The sequence below is a fragment of the Leptonychotes weddellii genome, chromosome 13 (genome assembly GCF_054177405.1).
Source record: "Leptonychotes weddellii isolate Sample4059 chromosome 13, ASM5417740v2, whole genome shotgun sequence".
Classification (NCBI taxonomy): Eukaryota; Metazoa; Chordata; class Mammalia; order Carnivora; family Phocidae; genus Leptonychotes; species Leptonychotes weddellii.
This window is the reverse complement of record NC_138381.1, coordinates 52,701,204-52,719,945: the sequence shown is the minus strand read 5'-3', so window position 1 is coordinate 52,719,945 and position 18,742 is coordinate 52,701,204. Positions and strand designations below refer to the sequence as shown.

General features: G+C 37.0%; 1 protein-coding gene across 9 annotated transcripts in view; it reads right to left on the bottom strand.

The window, feature by feature from the left end:
- Window positions 1-18,742, bottom strand: part of ANKRD12 (ankyrin repeat domain 12) — a 125,251-nt gene that overhangs the window by 5,303 nt on the left and 101,206 nt on the right. For all 9 annotated transcript variants that reach the window (XM_081802560.1, XM_006742408.3, XM_031038060.2 and 6 more), the window contains 3 exons: window positions 13,067-17,769; window positions 5,444-5,542; window positions 2,617-2,760 (listed from right to left, as the gene is read on the bottom strand). In XM_081802560.1, the coding sequence (XP_081658686.1) occupies window positions 2,617-2,760; window positions 5,444-5,542; window positions 13,067-17,769 (4,946 nt within the window). The remainder of the gene's footprint in view (window positions 1-2,616; window positions 2,761-5,443; window positions 5,543-13,066; window positions 17,770-18,742) is intronic.

Below are 18,742 nucleotides of genomic sequence, written 5' to 3'. Positions count from 1 at the left end.
GAATGATGGAAAGAACAATGGAAACATTTTGAAAAAGGATAAAAATATAATTTTTTATGCCTACAACTTTCTTATTAAAAGTAAAATTGGGGTGCCTGGGTGGCTCAGTTGGTTAAGCGACTGCCTTCGGCTCGGGTCATGATCCTAGAGTTCCGGGATCGAGTCCCGCATCGGGCTCCCTGCTCAGCGGGGAGTCTGCTTCTCCCTCTGACCCTCCTCCCTCTCATGCTCTCTGTCTCTCATTCTCTCTCTTGCAAATAAATAAAATCTTAAAAAAAAAAAAAAAGTAAAATTGATTTTGTATCTCATTTTAATGTTAATGTTTACCATATGTAGGGAGAAAAAGCGTTAAGGTGGGCTACAGGACTTTGAGGCCAACGTTTTTTCCAGGACCAATAGTTTGGAGTGATCATAAAGAAATTCTGTATCAACTCTGAAGAACACCAGTTTTGGAATGAAGACGGGCTGTATTCAAACGCCAGCTTTGTGTCTTACTATGTGATCTTGAACTAATTATGTACTTTCTCAATTTTCCATTCTGTAAAGTGGGATGAATACCTTCTAATCTTGTTTTGACAATTAAGTCTCTGAAGTCCTCATCAGAATGCTTGGGTATACAGGCAGCACTCACTCCAAGAAACGTCTGCTGTAATTACTACTACTACTATTACCACCAGTGCCATCAAAGTGCCATCCAGGCATCATGTAGATGCTTACATTTTTAGCTGTTATCACTTCCTCCTTGGTCCTCCATAAGATGTTTTGAGTATTTAAAATTTTATTATTGAATCTTTTTAATATTACAAGTTTATTTTGAAAAGGAAGAGGTCTGATGAGAAAGTAGGCTAATGGATGACCCAAGCCCTTAGCCAGGAAAGGTAGATTTTCCTTTTCCTTAAATTCCTTGGAGGCTATTCTCATTGGAGGCTGCTACTCAGTTGAGAGACCAGTGTCTACTCTAAAGCCAGAGTCAAAGGATGTTACCCTGTTCCACAGTTTTCCTCAAGAGAAGGATTAAGTTCTTCCGTCCTTTAATTATTAGGCCGATCATGGCCTAATCTTCGTTCAGTCTCTGACTTGGGGATCATTCTAAGGGTTTACTGGGAAACCGCACTTATTTTTGATGTTCTCCTTATAATCTATTTGGGGCAATAGATGCTCATCAGAAATTTCATCATGTGGTGGTCCAGTGGCTTTCCGTCTCGATTTCCAGTTCTGCTATGGATTGGTTTTTATTTTTACATGTCTTTTGTCATTTCAGGGAGTTTTGGAAAGACAAAATAAAAAGGTATGTATACCCAACCACTGTGAACCAGAAGTCTTCAAGAGACTTCCCTTGTAGCTTGATTTATATTGTTCTCAAATTGATTTCATTACTCTATAATTGCACAGAACTTGAAAAGATCTCAAGATATTACACTGCCTAGTCCAGCCTTTAAACTGTTCATTTCCATTATTAAAAACCATTCATTCTTCCCTTTAAATTCTTTAAAGCTGAGAATTATGTAAATTCCCTCAGTGGCCTTTCCAGTGTTTATTTCCTTAGAGTCAAATAGTTCTTTCTTAAGATCCAATTATTATTATTAATATTTTAGAGAGAGAGTATGCATGCAAATGTGGTGGAGGGGAAGAGGGAGAGAGAATCTTAAGCAGACTCCGTGCCCAGCGTGGAGCCCAATGCAGGGCTTGATCTCATTACCCTGAGATCATGACCTGAGTTGAAATCAAGAGAGTTAGATGTTCAACAGACTGAACCACCCAGGCTCCCCCTGCCCAATTATTATTATTCTTAATAGCCTTTTCAAATATCTCTGAATACTTTCATTTGGGTAAAACAGTTGGTGACTTAAGAAAGTCTGAAATATACTGATCTAATTTAATCTCTTTTTTTTTTAAAGAGGAGAAAAATAAAGCCCAGAGAGAACTAAGTAATTTTCTCTGTAATACACCCTACCTATATCCTTTGTGTTTCTAGTCTGACTTAAAACAGCATTTCCTAGTATTTTTGTGTGATAATCCTTCATTGTCCATGCTTATACTCTTTAAGCATTATATTCTCTCTATGACCAATGAATTTCATTCTGGTTTGTGAGGCACAAGAAATTCTGACAACTGATATATCTGGTTCTGAATTCATATAATTTCTATGTGGCAGTAAACTTTATTCAAGACATAGCTACAGTTTCCCCCCCCCACACACAACTGTATTTCTTTATTCCAGCCGTATCCAAGATCAAAACAAAAGCCTGGCCCTATTTTAGCACCACCACAATCTAGAGGTTCAATCTGCCTGTAGTGTTTTCCAGTTTACAGTTGCTTTCCAGTTGCTTGAAGGTACAAACATCCAGTTTAGAAACAAATGACAAATTATGTAAAAGGGCACTATCCTAAACACACACTGGTTTTGTAAATATCAGCTTTTATAATATAAGCCTAATGTTTAGAGGATTTTAGAAAAAAGATCAAGTGATCTAGAAGTACTTTATTCTGCACAAGAATTGTTTTTCTCCTTTGAGTTTTACTGATTGCTGAATTTAAGTTTCTTCTATGGAAATAGATTACAAAAGCACCCAAGTTGTATTTAGGAACATTTTAACTGTATCAGTGGCACTTTACCTGAGCGTCCAGTGGCACACTGTACACTTCTGCGTCCAGTAACACAGTGCACGCGCTAAATGGCAGTGTTTGATTTGCCAATGTTCTTGCAGCTCTGTAATGAACTCGTAGAACTTCCTGTTCATTGGATACAATGAGTTTTTCCTAGTTGAACCAAGAATGGAAAAAAAAAAAACCATAATACTTCAATCACCTGTTTTTTTCAAATAACTTAAAATGTACTGAAGAACCTGAATTTCAGAGTTTTTTCTTTTTTAAAAGCTTTTATTTATTAGAGACAGAATAAGCATGATGGGGGGAGGTGCAGAGGGAGAGGGACAAGCAGACTCCCCACCGAGCACAGATCCCAACACGGGGCTCGATCCCAGGACCCCAATATCATGACCTGAGCCGAAGGCAGATGCTTAACCGACTGAGCCACCCAGGTGCCCCTCAGATAAGTTTTTTCTTCACAGAAAGCTTGAGGGATTTGAGAACTCGAAGTGTTCTAAAAGTGTAAGTAAATGTTCTTTCCAAAAGTGGCAGGCTTTTTAAAAAAATTAACTTTGCAAGTGTACAATGGTGGCTTTTAGTATGTTCACCAAGATGTTCAACCATCACCACTAATTTCAGAACATTTTCATCACCCCAAAAAGAATATCTATCACCAGTCATGCCCCATATACCTCCTCTTCCCCTGGCAACCACTACTCTACTTTTTATTTCTATGGATTTACCTACTCTGAACCTTTTCTTACAAATGGATCCATGGAACATGTGGTATTTTGTAACTGGCTTCTTTCATGTCACATGTTTTCAAGGTTCATCTGTGTTGCAGCATGCATCAGTACTTCACCCCTTTTTATGGCTGAATAATATTCCACCATAAAAATACACATTTTACTTATCCATTCATCAGTTGATGGTCTTTTGGGTTGTTCCTAGCTTTGTGCTATCATGAAAAATGCTGCTATGAACATTCATGCTCAAGTTTTTGCTTGGATGCATATTTTCTGTTTCTCTTAGGTAAATAACTAGGAGTGGAGCTATTAGGTCATATGGTAGTTCTGTGTTTAACCTGGTGAGAAACTGCTGAGTTGTTAAAAGCAGTTGTATCATTTTGCATTTCCATCAGCAATGTATGAGGGTTCCAATTTTTTCACATCCTTGCCAACACCTGTTATTATCTTTTAATTATAGCCTTTCTAATGGGTGTGAAGTGGTGTGCCATGGTGGTGGAAGCTTCTGTTTTATAATGAGTATTTTCATGGAAACAAACACTTTACTTTGATGCTGACTTTAAACCTCTGACAATCGCAGTATAATCCTGTCTTAAAATGTGTTAACTGGGGTGCAATACTTCCAATTATGTAATATGCAAACTCACCCTATCATAAAGTTTATGAAATCATCTAGGCAATCCTCTGCATTTAGCAAACTGAGAATTCCTAGGGTGTAGGTACAGATCCCAACCCATGGTGATACTGGTTACAGACTTGTGTCATCTGGTGGTAACTGTCTTCTTTGGCTTAAACATCAGTGGGGACAACCCTGGGGCCTGTGGCTGGTTAGAACTCCAAGGACATAGGTAGTGAGTCCAGGAATCCTTCCATTATAAGATGTCCATCATTTTGTTGGTTCTGTCAGGCAGGCTGGGCTGAGAAAATATTAAAGATGTGGCTGGTCTCCTTCCCACCACATTCCCTAGTTTCTCTCGACTTGACAAGAACTTTATCCTTCCCCTACTGGAGCACGGAAGCCTCATTATATCCAAATACGTATTACTATAGAGTTTTACTGTATTTATAATTCAATGAAAACACAAAGAAACACAGTCCTATTTAATCTCTTTTAAATTTTATGTGACAAATGATACTCAAAAGAAAAGAGGTGAGTCTTAACACTTACGATTTATTAAGTACAAGTTTGAGGTGGGACTTTAAATGATAAAATATCCAAAAAACTGACCAGATACTAAGAAAAAATAACTAGAAGTTTTCCTAAAAGACTGGCCATAGTCGTGTAGAGATTAAGAGCAATAACCAAACCTTAACACTACATGAGAAAGAAATATATTATTTGAAGTCAGACTCCCTCCCCTAAATAACTGAGTTATGCTGCTTAAGTGACAGCGTAAATATTGCACTTCAGGTCACCATTCTTTTTTTTTTTTTTTTAAAGGATAGCATGGTTATACTATTTTATTTTATTTATTTATTTGACAGAGAGAAAGACAGCGAGAGAGGGAACACAAGCAGGGGAAGTGGGAAAGGGAGAAGCAGGCTTCCCGCTGAGCAGGGAGCCCGATGTGGGGCTCGATCCCAGGACCCTGAGATCATGACCTGAGCCAAAGGCAGTCGTCGCTTAACTGACTGAGCACCCAGGCGCCCCCAGGTCACCATTCTTAATGTTATATCTTTGCACTTCCAGAACACAGCTTCTCAAACAATGTCTTCTGAGAATGGGTTATTAGTTCTTGGAGAGGCAGAGTGGGCATGAGCTAGAAATCCAACTGTCTAGGAATTCACCGTTTTAGTTCCACAAATTCAGCAAATGCTAACAAGAAACTAATTATTAGAGATTTTTATACATCAAAAATACACTCAGCATGAACTGTAACATAGGGACAGCTACCCTAAAACAGGCCTAAAAATTCCCTAACTACACAGGTACAAGATAACAAAATCAAAGCATTTCCCAAAATGGTTCTAAACAAGGAAAATCCCCTAAGAGAGTTATATGTGTGTGTGTATAAAATATATACATATATACATAAAATATAATGTAGGTCATTATAATCTATTGTTAAAATAGAGTAATTTTTAGCATAAATTTAAGCACTTCTTACCCTTTCAATACTGTGTTGCAAACGTAGTTTCATTCTTACAACTTCCTGTTGCCGAAAAAGCTCTTTAAGTGGATCTGACAGGGAAGGTGGTGGTGTAATCTAATTTTTAAAAAAACATATTAGTTAAAAATACTAGTTTTTATTTACAACAATGGGCTATTCCTAATTTTTTAAAAAGTTTTATTTATTTAAGTAATCTCTACACCTAACAAGTGGCTCAAAATCGTGACCTCGAGATCCAGAGGCTGATGCTCTTCTGACTGAGCCATCTGGGCAAATGGGCTATTCTTATAAAATTAAACCTTTTAGTCCATTACTTAATGAAAACATAAATTATGATGTACTCTGAATTGGATAATACAGTAACAATTATACAACTTGTTCTCAATTTCAATGGTCTGAAACACAGCAGAGCATACCAATAAGCTCCGATGTTTTAATTCTGAGGCCACAGCAAATTTCAAAGAGCAAATTAGAAGGGCTAAGGACTAAGGAAGTTCCTTATTACAGAGATACATTTTAGAGCATCAGTAAGTGACAGCTCATATACTGAGGAAGGGTTCACAAAAACAGAAAAACACCAAGCAAACAGCCCTAAAGGTTATAGCAGTCTGAGTCTTAGTGTAGTAAACATGAAGTTTCCTTGTAGACAGGATACAAATCAAATGCTAAAGTGCTGAGTTTTACATTTACTGAATTAAGTCTTTTATAAAAAGATGGAATTATCCTCTAATAGATTTATAGTTTTCAAACTTCTTTATTACAGGTGATAACCCATTTTGTCTTTCCATACCCCAAAGATCTTATGGTTGGTTCATCTCTAATTTGATTATTACAGTGGACTGCTTTCTGGTAGATGCTGGAGGTTAAGGAAGAAGATGCCATCTATGCACTGCTCTACAGTTAATATAGAGGTATCTATGATCCCTTAATATTCTCCCTCTACCCCTTGGAATATCTATATTCCTCCCTCCACCCCCAACTAGCTTCTAACTACTGTCAGCATTTGGGGCAAAGTAAGGTATCTCAGTATGTTTTGGCACCATAGAATAACAGTTGACTCTTCTGATTCTTCAGACAGTGGGACAAGCAGATTCTACATACTTCTTGACGTGGGGCTAAAGGAATTAAATACCATATATGAAAAGCTCTAGCCATAGAATCAAACCTAGATCTAATCAGGACTCTATACTTATAATCAGTAAACAGTTTTCAGGAATTACGGGGGACTGAAAAAGATGTTAAATAACATCACAAGGATTGACTCAGTTGAATCAATGTAGAAAATTCTACAGGACAAGTAACTTATTGGGGCAGATTATTTTTCAGGCCTCTAACTTCAGTAATACAATTGTTAGATGTCTGTGCCTTATAAATGTCTTTAAATTAGTAAGAGTAACAGTGAAATTTAATACTACTGTGTTTTAAAGTTTTCCAAAATCATAAAGGCCTCCTTTATGCCCAGAGAAGAGTATCTACTCCTTTGGGCCTGGGGTGTCAGAGAAAGCTTCCTGGAGAGGGTGATACCTGAGGTTACATCTTAAAGGAAGAGCCAGAAACATGAGTTAAGAGAAATGAGTTCTGGGGGAAAAAAGAAGGGAAAGAAGAGAGGGAGGTAATTCACAGAAAAGAGGACAGTGTGATCAAGTGCACAAAACAAAGAGACAGGACGGTGCCTGGACACAACTACAAGTTGAATTCCTGGGACATCAACTTTGAGGGAAAGAATGGTAGGACATGAAGATGGGGAGAGCAGCAGGGGCAAAATAATAAAGGTTGTAGTCTATTCTGTAAACTAGCTTTTCTTTCTTTTCTTTTTTTAGACTAGCTTTATTTTTATTTTTCTAAACATTTTATTTATTTGACAGAGAGAGGGAGAGATAGCGAGAGAGAGAGAGAGAGAGACAGAGAGAGAGAGCACAAGCAGGGGGTGCGGCAGGCAGAGGCAGAGGGAGAAGCAGGCTCCCTGCTGAGCAAGGAGCCCAATGTGGGGCTCGATCCCAGGACCCCGGGATCATGACCCGAGTCAAAGACAGACGCTTAACCAACTGAGCCACCCAGGCACCCCTAGCTTTCTTAAAGTGTGTTCCACAGAACACTGGGCTCATAAAGATGACTTGCAGGAAATGGTTCCAAGAATGAGTAAGTTTGGGAAACATTGTACATATACACTTAACTAGGTGTCTCACAATTAACAAATTAAACAATGGTTCTGAGAAGTTCTGCAGTGAAGAAAGAAACCTTATTCTTAGATTAACGGTGTTTCATTTCCCAAACATATTTGAGCATGAGCCCTCCCCACCTTGCCCCACCATCATCCCCATGTGTTTAATTACATGCGGTGGGACAGATATTATGCATAACATATTAGAGTAAATTTTGTATGTGGTGGGAAACCACTGAAAGATCTTACAGCTCACTGCTGTGTCTGCAGAACAGATAATTAGGAAGACAAGACTACAGGCAAGAAATTAAGGAAGCAAAATCACTGTGACCCTGGTATGAGGAGGAGGGAAAGGAAGGGAAGGGGTCTAAAAATACAGTGATTAAAGATAAAAGAGAGGGAGCAGCTGAGGAGGACTTGTGGGTCCTTTAGCATGAGGACCAAATGGCTGGTAAAAGATAATCCAGGAGTGGAGAGGGGACAGGAGAAAAGAGAAATAGGATTTTGGGTTAAGTTCAGTGCTGACATGTTAACTCTGTGGAGCTCATAGACATTCAAGTGGAGCTATATCCATTTAGCAAAAAAGAAGTTGAGAGAGGTTTGGGCAGAATACACAAATTTGGAAATTTGAAATATCAATGTATAGAGAAATGGTAAAACCACCAAAAAGGAATATATGGAGACTTTCTGAGGAAACTTTCCCTTTCCTGTTTTCCCCATCTATCTTTAAGTAAACCATGTTTGGAGATTTTGTCTTTTAAGATCCATGAGTCCCAAGAGTCTCTAGAATAGAAAATCTCTTGACAGCTTCCCTTGGATGTTCTTCCTTCCTGTCATCCACTCTTAGAATCCCCCTGTAGGGACTCTGTCTGCTGGTACTCGTGACCACAGTAGATACCAGGATGTGACAAGTCTTTTTCTTTTATCCTCCCCCTGTTCATTTGCCTTTTGGGAACCTGAGCTACAGTTTTATTTTTCTTCCTTTGACTTCCTCTGGAAAAAGAGCAGCATTCTGTTTAAATTATGAGAAAAATATCTGCTAGAAGAACAAACACTTAAATTGACTTTGGAGATGTTTCACTACATTTCTAACAGGTTCTATAAATAGATCACACAAATGTGGAGAGATTAATTCAATAAAATGACAATTAGCTGACAGAGGAAACAAATGGATAAAATCATATTGGAAACTATTAAAAATAATGTAGTGTAAAAGTGATTTTTGTTATTGTGGTTTTTCATTCCTTTTTGAAACGAAGTGTTGAACAAATGAGCTTCAGTCCAGTAAGCTCAAAAGCACAGCCTTTTATGAGCAAAAGGTGGGGGTTTGCATATTAGCTCTAATAAATACAAATCTTAAAGTTATTTTGAGCTGGATAAAATAATGATAACCTTACATCTATACAATATTTTTACGTTTTTAATGGGTTATGGCTTATACTATTTCAACCTGCTTTGAGGTAGAGTTGGTATTATTGTTTTATGGATGTGAAAATTAAGAATCAGAGGACTTATTTAAGATCACACAGCTGGTTTGTAGAAAAATCCAGACAAACTTATGTATACTACCTGGAAACTACTGCTCTTTCTACTATGCTGTGCTGTGTGTTTCTTTAATAATGCTCATTAAAAACAAACAAAAAACTCCCTGCTAGACTCAGAAAAAATTCTCAGCTCCAGTTTTAGCTTTCTGAAACAGTATTTGATATAACTAAATTCTGATTTAATCGAAGCTATATCTCCAGGATTCAAGGGAATTAAACTTGTATTATATCACCTTTGAAGGAATAAGAAAAGGTAATCATAAACACAAGCACACACAAGCCCACATAACATATATACAAATATGTGTGTCATATTATATATGCATCTCTCAATAGGTAGCGCTAAAAAGGCAACCTACTATGGTTTATTAGAATTGTTTTTAGTGAAACAGCTTGTACAAAGTTGAACTTAAATGGGTTCTTCATAATTTTACCTATATTTTTCAAGCCTATGATACAACATACTTCAGTTAAAATTTCTTACCCTTTAAGGGGAAACAAAGGAAACAAGAAAACTATTAGCTTTATATTCTTTAAATTATTAACAAATTATTTTGCTGAAAGAATTTGAAGAAACAACAAATTTACTTATTTACAACTCTATTCTTTTAAATCTACTATTACTGCTTATTAGTAGTAGAGTAATGGCAAAATCCCTGTCTTTTAAGATTTAAAGGGCACTAGCAACATATATTCTGTGGATGTGGGACTAAAGAACCATCTTTCCTCTAACTTTTTGATCTTCTCTGAACTAGGCTTTGAAAAAAGAACACGTACAAAGGCATGATGTGAAACAGTACAGAATAGCCTGGGGAAGCATCATATAGAGTAATAGGGTAGTAACTACAGCCAAGTCTAGAGAAGTGTGGGAGGACCTGTAGACAATGATGGGGACTTTTTCTATAGAAAACTGGGAGTCTCTAAAGATGTTTAGCCAGGTAGTCACAGAATCAGATCTGACTTATATTAGGCACCTAGACAGTAAGAAGGCTAGTGTGACAGAACAGTTTAGAATAGAACCTATGGCAGCTGTTCAGAAGAATGCCTGTTTTGCTGGTTTCTGATATCCAGTGAGCACAATGCTTAGCACATGGTTATGAATTATTTGTCATGGTTATGAATTATTTGTTTACACAATACTTTGACTATTTGATTATGCAATATTCACATATGTGAATGAATAGTCTATGGAGCTAATGTGGTCCGTACACAGCAGTGGTAAGAGAGGGAGGGGAAAGGAAGTGAGATGAATGAACATGACTTAGTGACTGATGTGATGGGAAGGCAGAGGGGAAGAGATGGAGGCTGAATTTTGGGTTCCTAGCCTGGGAAATTAGAGAGCAGATAATGACAGTACCTAAATCAGAGGGCAAAAAGAGCACTTTTGAGATAGGATAAATGGGTTTGGTATTGGACCTGATAATTATATACTGTGGGACACTCAGGTGATGTTCAGAAGCAGCTAGAAACACATGGAAATCAGTAGTGTATTCACAGCTGAAGATAAATTTGGGACTCATTCTGTAAGAGATAAATAGTGTCCTAGCCTTTAATCAGATTATGAGCAGACATGTGAGCAGTTAACTATGATATCATAGCGAAGGTATGAGGAAGACACAAACAATTCTGCTTTGACAAGATTTTGCACAGAGGTGACAACACAGCTGGAACAAAGGCATGGAAGAGGATAGAAAGGAAGAGGACAGAAAAGGAAGCCTGGCAAGAACAGTATTTCAGGTAGAAGGAACAGCACTAAGTACCAAAAGTAGTGAACAAGAGATTTCTGTTGAAGAGTGAGTTAAATATTGGCTGCATTATTGGGTGAGTTTGGAAGTCGTGAGAAAATAAAACTGGAGGGGTAGGGTAGATTGGGGTCAGATTATAAAATGAATCGTTATGGTAAAATTAGATGTAGATTTAAAGCTGTAGGTAATGGGAAGCCAGCTAATCACAGCTAAGATGTTTAAGTAGGGAAACAGTTTTTTATTGTTTGTTTGTTTTTTTTAAAGTTTCATTATTTAAGCAATCTCTAAACCAACGTGGGGCTCGAACTCATGACCCTGAAATCAAGGGTTGCATGCTCTTCTGACTTGAGCCAGCCAGCCAGGCGCCCCTTTACTATTTTAAAAAGGATATATATTTCACAACAAAAGAGAATGCTTCTGCAGAAAGAGAGTAGGAAAAAAAGATGTGACAAAGTTGCTGCAATGTTCTAAGTGAGAGATGATGATGAGGGCCCTAAAACAGGGTGGTGGCAGAAGGTACAGTTAATAGAGAGAGTTCTAAGGTAGAATGGTTACTGGTTTCATCACTAATAAATAAAGATTTGTTTCTGAGAGAGTGAGAGATAAATAAGTTCTTTTGGTCTTTGGGAGTCTGAGGCTGGAGTGGATACTTGGCGCATGGTTAGGCTCCTCCTTCAGGAATGAGGCACTCAACCCCCAGCTCCTAGGAGTGTTGGAGGCTGAAAGCTCTCACTGGAGTTCCTCTCAAGGAACTGGCAATGGGAACACTGGAAGGGAAGACAGTTGGTATGCCCAAGGTCATGTTCCCTCCCTGGAGGCAGGCTACCTGTCAGAAGGGCCACCCCAATCCAGAGCTCCTGTGGGTTCAGATGAAATGAGTGCTGCAACTATATTTGACTTCTCGCTCTGCTGAACTGTGGTTCCTTCACACGGTTACAGGTATTGTTCCTGACAACACTCACCAAGAAGCTTCTTGCACACAATCTCAGGGTTCACTTCCTAGGGAACTAAACCTATGACCGGTATCTGCAGATCATTTAGGTGATGCTGCCTAGGAGGCACCTACAGCTGATTGTGGTGGTCAACAGAGATGACATGGCTAGGTAAGAATTTTGGGGGACTAAACTGGCATATGGAAGAGTACTGAAACCACAGGAATAGCCAAGACCACAATGACAAAGAGTTGACTGAAGATTTGATTCCTAGAGAACTCTGATGCTTAAAGGGTGGGTAGAGGAGTCATTAAAAGAGAGAAAAAAAGATAAGTCACTGAGGCAAGGGAACCAGAAGAGAGTACCATCATGAAACCAACGAGGGGCAAATTTTATGAACAAGACAGTTACAATGTCAAACGTGACAAAGATCAAGTAGAAAGAAAAAGAGGCCAACAAATCTGGCATTACAAACTCACTGGTGATCTGTGCCGGTGCATATGGTTTAAGGGATGAACAGAGAAAACATCAGGTATAGGCTACTCTTCAAGAGTGCAGTGGTAAAGGAAAGACAGAGGGAGATCTTGACAAACGGCACAGTCACGGGGTAACTTTTTTCTCCCCAGGATGAAGGAGAACCAAATCACTGGTGCTTAATAACTCCAGTCTGTCAATAGGTGTGTTCGGAGTGGGTGGATAAAGGCCAATAGAGAGAGAAAATTAAAAATATACGAGCAAGAAGTGGCTCTACAGAGGAAAGTTCCAGAGAAGACTGTTTCAGAAGCACATGTAAATGAGTTACCTTTCAAAGAAATAAAAGCATACCTCTTTTGGGATGAAAGGAAAAGCAGGTAAGGAAAAAGAAAATACTGTAGACCAGTGCTGATCGGTAAGGTAGCCACTAGCCACACATGGCTATTGAACACTTACTGAAAATGTGAGCCACACTTAGTTTGAACTGAGATGTACTATTACGTACAACAGATTTCCAATACTTGGTACTATATATATATATATATATATAAAACGTGTCTCATTCATAAATAATTTCTCTACACGGATATATTTTGAAATAGGATTTTCAATATACTCAGTTAAATAAAATGTTAAAATTAATTTTACCTGTTTCTTTTTGCTTTTTAAAATGTGGCTACTAGAAAAATTAAAACTACATAAGTGACTCACATTATACTTCTACTGGACAGTATTGCAGATGAATATCAAGTGATGTTACTTACTGTGGGAATGCAAATCTTGCTTAAGGGGTTTCCATCCAGGAGGTATGATCCATTAAATGTCACATATTCATCATAATACTGAGGTGCTTGAGGAATAACACTACATAACAATTTGCGCTTTTCTTCAATTTTTTTCCGTATGTGCAAGTATTCGAAATATGGATTTGCTCTCTCTGAACTGTATGGCTGAATCTCATCTAGTTTCAGAGAATCTACAATGGCTGCCAGAGACTGCTGAGTTTTCTCTTTTGCTTGTAGTAAAGAGGGACTCACTTGCACAGGCTGAGGTACACGTGACACTTTCCTTTTCCGTGGGTGGTGAATCTGAGGATCATCTTCTTCAGTTAATCTTATTCTTCCTCTAGGAGATGATGATTCACTGTCTTTTTCTGATAATAGTGTACAGCTAGCAAGAATCTGTTTGCTTTGATTTGTCACTGTAGTTGCTTTGTTTCTAGTCATCCTTTGAGGGATTTGGTTTTCAGTTTTATCGTCTTCAGCATTTTCTTCTAATTCTACTTTACCTACTTGACCATATTTATGCATCTCTGGTTGAGCTGATTGTTGCAAATGGTTTTCCAGACTTGATAGAGTGCTTTGTTGTGATTCTTCATCTTCAATGGAAAGCAAGCACTTTTCACCTTCAGGGCAATGTTTTGGATTATCTTGTTCATTTAGGTTTCCTTTTGGCATCCCTGTACTCATTTCACATAAATCAGACTCACACTTATCATTCAAGTGAGTTAAGACCAAACTCTCCAGTTTTTCTTTTTCATGTGAAATAACCTGAATATCAGATGTGCTATTTTCAACCTCATGGCCATTGGAAGACTTATACATTAGTTTGCTAAATGTGTAATGTGCATTTAGCTGGGAAGAAGCATCACTTCCACTGAAGTCTTTTTCTGATGGTAATACAGGCAAAGTATTAGCCTTTTCAAAATTTGGTGATGCTTCTTGAACAGTGCTTTCAGAGTACACTGGGACAAAGGCATCTGCCTTTTGAACATCTGTTAGGACAAAAGTATTCTCCATCTCTTTCATAGATTCATTATCAGGATCTAAAACAGAATTGATCATTTGAACTGCATTTTTCTGTTGTAAAATACCCGGCTCTTGATTGGCAACATATGACATAGACATATGTTTACAAAGAGATTCAGCATCTGAAAGTGATTGGCTGTGGAAAGAGCAAGGTTGTTGTGAAGGCAGAAAGGACGCTGGGTCCTGAGCACAAGAGTTTCCTGGCAGTTCAGTCTGGAAAATATCAGTGTTCTGTTCTTTCAATATTTTGTTTTCAGAATTACAAAAACCCTGAACAGAAGAATCTTGATCAGGTGTACTGGAATTTGGGCACATCAAGTCACTGGTGCTTAATGACTCCAGTCTGTCAATAGGTACCTCCCATGATTTATTTTGGATCACACCAACCTGATTAGATGGTTCTAAATGCACAGGACTGTCCATTAAAGTGCCCATTGGAACAGTACTCTTGATAACATTTATATCAGCTGAAATATATTTGCTGCTTACAGATCTAGTTGGAGAGGCTGCAAAACTGGAATGTATGTTAGACACATTTGAAAGTTCTCTTTCAGGCACATTTGAGGACACCTCAGATTTGGGAGAAGGACAAACATCTCTTGGCACAGCTAAGCCACCTTGACTGCTTTCTTCGGATATTGTTTGGAATTGTTTTGTATGTTCACAAATGACAGATGGCATGCTACATCTTCGAACTTCTACAGTTGGTCTCCCCTCATTTATAACTAGTTTAACATCTTCTACAGAAGATGATCGGAGATGGGATGTTGGAAGTCTGCTTGTATATGGTGGTTTAATCCGCTCTGGAAGTTCAGCCAAGCTATCTAATTCTCTTTCATGAAGGGCAGGAGATTTGGCAACTGGCAAAAAAGGTGACTGGGAAAAGGACATTTGGGAATCTGAACCCTCTAACATAAAGTCAGAGTCATACTCAACTGGAGGCCTGGGGGTCGTCACTGTAGTATGGCAGGAATCTTCTGAGCTAGCAACTGAAATCATGGATACAGATCTGGAGCTGAGACCTGGCTTTTCACTTTCTGATCTAGGAGATCTGTTTAAACTATTATCTGAAACAAAAGATGACTTCCCTAAATTTGTTATATTTTTGGTGTCAACAGATTGTGATCTGTTACTTACAGCATCTTTAGACTGTTTCTCCTTGCTATAAGCATCAGTCAACTCTGAACTCTTTGACCTAGTAAGTTCTTTATTTTTGGACTCAGCTAGTGCATGCTTTGTTTTTTCTTTATCTTTTACTTTAAGTTCTAAACAATTACGATTTCTCAACCGCTCCTTTTCTTTTTGCTTAATTTTTTCTTTATGTTTTTTGTGCCACTGCTCTATTTCTAGGTCTTTAAGGCTTAGCATTCGTTCAAAACTTGTCTGCATTAAATCATCATTCACTAACCTCTTTTCTTTAGGTCGAGTATCTTTTGATGCTGGTGAGGACTTAAGTTTAGGCTTATCTGCTTCAGATTTTAGTTTGAGTAAACTATTTAGTTGAATTTTATCCTTATGCTTGTCTCGTTCTTTGTATCTGTCTATATCTTTATCTTTTTTATCTTTTTCTTTTCCATCTGGGGTTTTCAAAGGTTCATCTTTTGTTTTTTCTTTAAGGGATAAAGTTTTCTCATGTTGTGCTTTACTACTGTCTGCTATACTTGACTTCTTCTCTTCCTGGAAGTGTTTGGAATTAGTTATATTTACGCCTTCTTTATCTCTAGATTTTTCCTTTTTATCTACCTCCCTGTCTTTTTCTTTATTTTTGCTTTTTTCTGATTTAGTATAGTCACTATTGTCTGCTTGTTTGTTTTTTTTTTCTATCAAATGCTTTTCTTTGCTTTCTGCTAGATGCCTCTCTTTTTCAGGTTTGTCATGTTTTCTCTCCATCTTTTCTCTACTTTTTTCTCTATCATCAGTTTTTTTCATGGTGGTCATATTTTTTATCTTCTCGCCTTCTTTATGGCACCTCTCGGTGTGATGTGAATACAGCTTGTCTTTTTCTTTTATTCTGTCAACACAGTCACTAAGATCTAACTTGTCTTTCTCTGACTTATGCTCATGTTTGATCTTCCTCTCTTTTTCAGAACTTTTTCTTTCAGTCTTCTCAACATCCTTTTCTTTAGTTTGAAACCGCCTCTCAGATTTTTCCTTACTTTCTTTTATATGCTTTTCTTGTTTTTCCATCTCTGTTTCCTTTTCCATTGAGTGTAACCCTATAGATTCTTCACTGGCATTTGTTCCTAAAGAACTGCATTCTGTTTCTTTATCTATGGGTATATTCTCTCTTTCTTCTTTTAAATCTTTTATTTTTTCTTCCCTGAAAGATTTCTCACTTTCCTTTTTAATCTTCTCTCGTTCTTCTTTGAAATTCCTCTCTTTTGAAATATGCTTTTCCTTGGTTGATTTATCATCTTTTATGTTTTTTTCCAATTTTGATTTTTTTTCTGTTAGGGACTCATGTTCCATATTTAAAAACAGATCTTCAGTCTCATCACTTTTAAAAAAATTCTCTTTCCAAAATTCTCTGTCAAATTCTACACTCCGCTGCAGCTCTTTAGCACTATCTCTATTTTTGTATTTTTCCTTTTCACCTTCAATTTCTTTTTTATGCTTTTCTTTTTCCCTCTCTTTATGCTTTAATTTATGCTTTTTTAATGTTTTACCCTCTTTATCCATTTTTTTCAGTGTGCAATCTGAATTTTCAAATGTTGGACTATGATCTTCATCCTTTACTTTGGCATTTGACTTTTCACCAAATTCTAAGTGGAAATCTTTCTGATGTTTATTTTTTTCCTTATGCTTACAAGATTTTACACTTGAACTTTCCGGCAAGAATTCTGATTCTGTATTATCATACCGAACAAGATCAGGCTGTAATGACATTTCAGAACTTCCTGGTGATAAACATGTTTTAGTATGTTCCTGTTTTAGTGGTGTTGACTGCTTTTCACTTAGTCCACAAGAATGTTTAGGAGATTTACCTGTGGAGATATGAAATAAATGTAACGAAGTATCATCTTTTGGGCTAAAAGATTTTCTAAAATTCCCCTCCTCTCTGGTCTTTTCTGAGCAATCTAGTGCAGTATTAACTGTCAAGTTTGTTACTCTGGTATTTTCTTTCCCCTCTTTTTCTTGCTTCAGCTCTTGGTTCTCTTTATTTTTGTTCTGGTTCTTTAATTTTCTTTTAACTTTGCCTTTCTGTTTGTGTTCATTTGAAACTCCATATTCCTTTTTGGTTTGTGTATCAGAATTTGATGTTTCAGGGACAGAACATGGAGCAGAAACCTTTTTATTCTGAAGAACTTCTTCATCTGAACTTTCCGAACTTGAATACAAAACTCTAGATGGCTTTTGTTTTTTACTTTTAAATGATTTAGGATAGAAAGCTTTCTCCTGTTTTGTAAATAAACTATTCTTTTCTACTTCAGCTTCATTCTCTTTTCGTAGCTCTTTCCTAAGAATATGTCTGTCATCAATCATTTTATTTATTTCTTCATCATCATCATCTTTGAACTCATATTCATCAAGAGCAGATGGAAGAGGTGCTTTACTGGGAATTATCTGTTTACTTTCACAGATGAGAGAGTCTTTCTCTGTCTCAGAGTCAATATTTTCATCAACACTGGAAGGATTTACAGACCGAGCCTCTTCAGAATCTAGAATAAGAAGAGAAAATCTGTTGTTGGTCAAGAGACAATTGCCAGAAAAATAAGGCTGAGAGAAAAATATAGCATATAAAGTAACTATTTCAATTCAGAAAAAAATTTCAGAATTATATGTGAATAATACAATAAAATATGTAAGAACTCTGCTACAGTATTTTGGAAAACCTTTATAAAGAATCTGCTTCATAATGGGATCCCTTGACACTTCTATAAAAGCACATAGTATAATGAATTCAGAATTCACATATCAAAGATACATGATATAAAAATGTATAGTATAAAGCAGAAAATCCAGAGGACTGAATTCAGGGGAAACACTGGTTATATAAAATTTTACATATATGTACATTTTTTTTTTTCTGGAGAAGAATATTGAAGATTCTCTGATGCAAAAAGGATTAAGAACCACTAACTTAAAGGGACTAATTAAGTATATATCACCTACTGTCTTATATGTTTCAGAATTTTTATGAATAAAATCACAAGGGATCAAGTGATTCTCATATAGTAACTTAAATAAAGGTGAATGGTTTTGCTTATACAAGACACATGACTATCTGCTTAAAAAAAATAAAGTCATGTATCCCCCAATTACATAATCAAGGCTGTAACAGATAATTGAATACATATGTAATTTGAAAAAAGTTACTATGTTCCTTAGTTTTCTTATCTATAATTTAGACCTGACACTAATATAATACAATGGGGGGAAGTAATGGGCTCAATTTCTACACATTTTTAAGTACATCAAAATTACTTTTAAGTACATGGAAGTTTAATTGCATTCAAGTAGTATAAATGTAGCCAAAACATTGCCAGATTCTATTTCATTATATCATCTTTTTTTAAGATTTTATTTTTAAGTAATCTCTACACCCAACATGGGGCTCGAACTCACAACCCTGAGAGTCACATGCTCCACTGACTGAGCCAGTCAGGCACCCCTTATATCATTTTTAAGAAA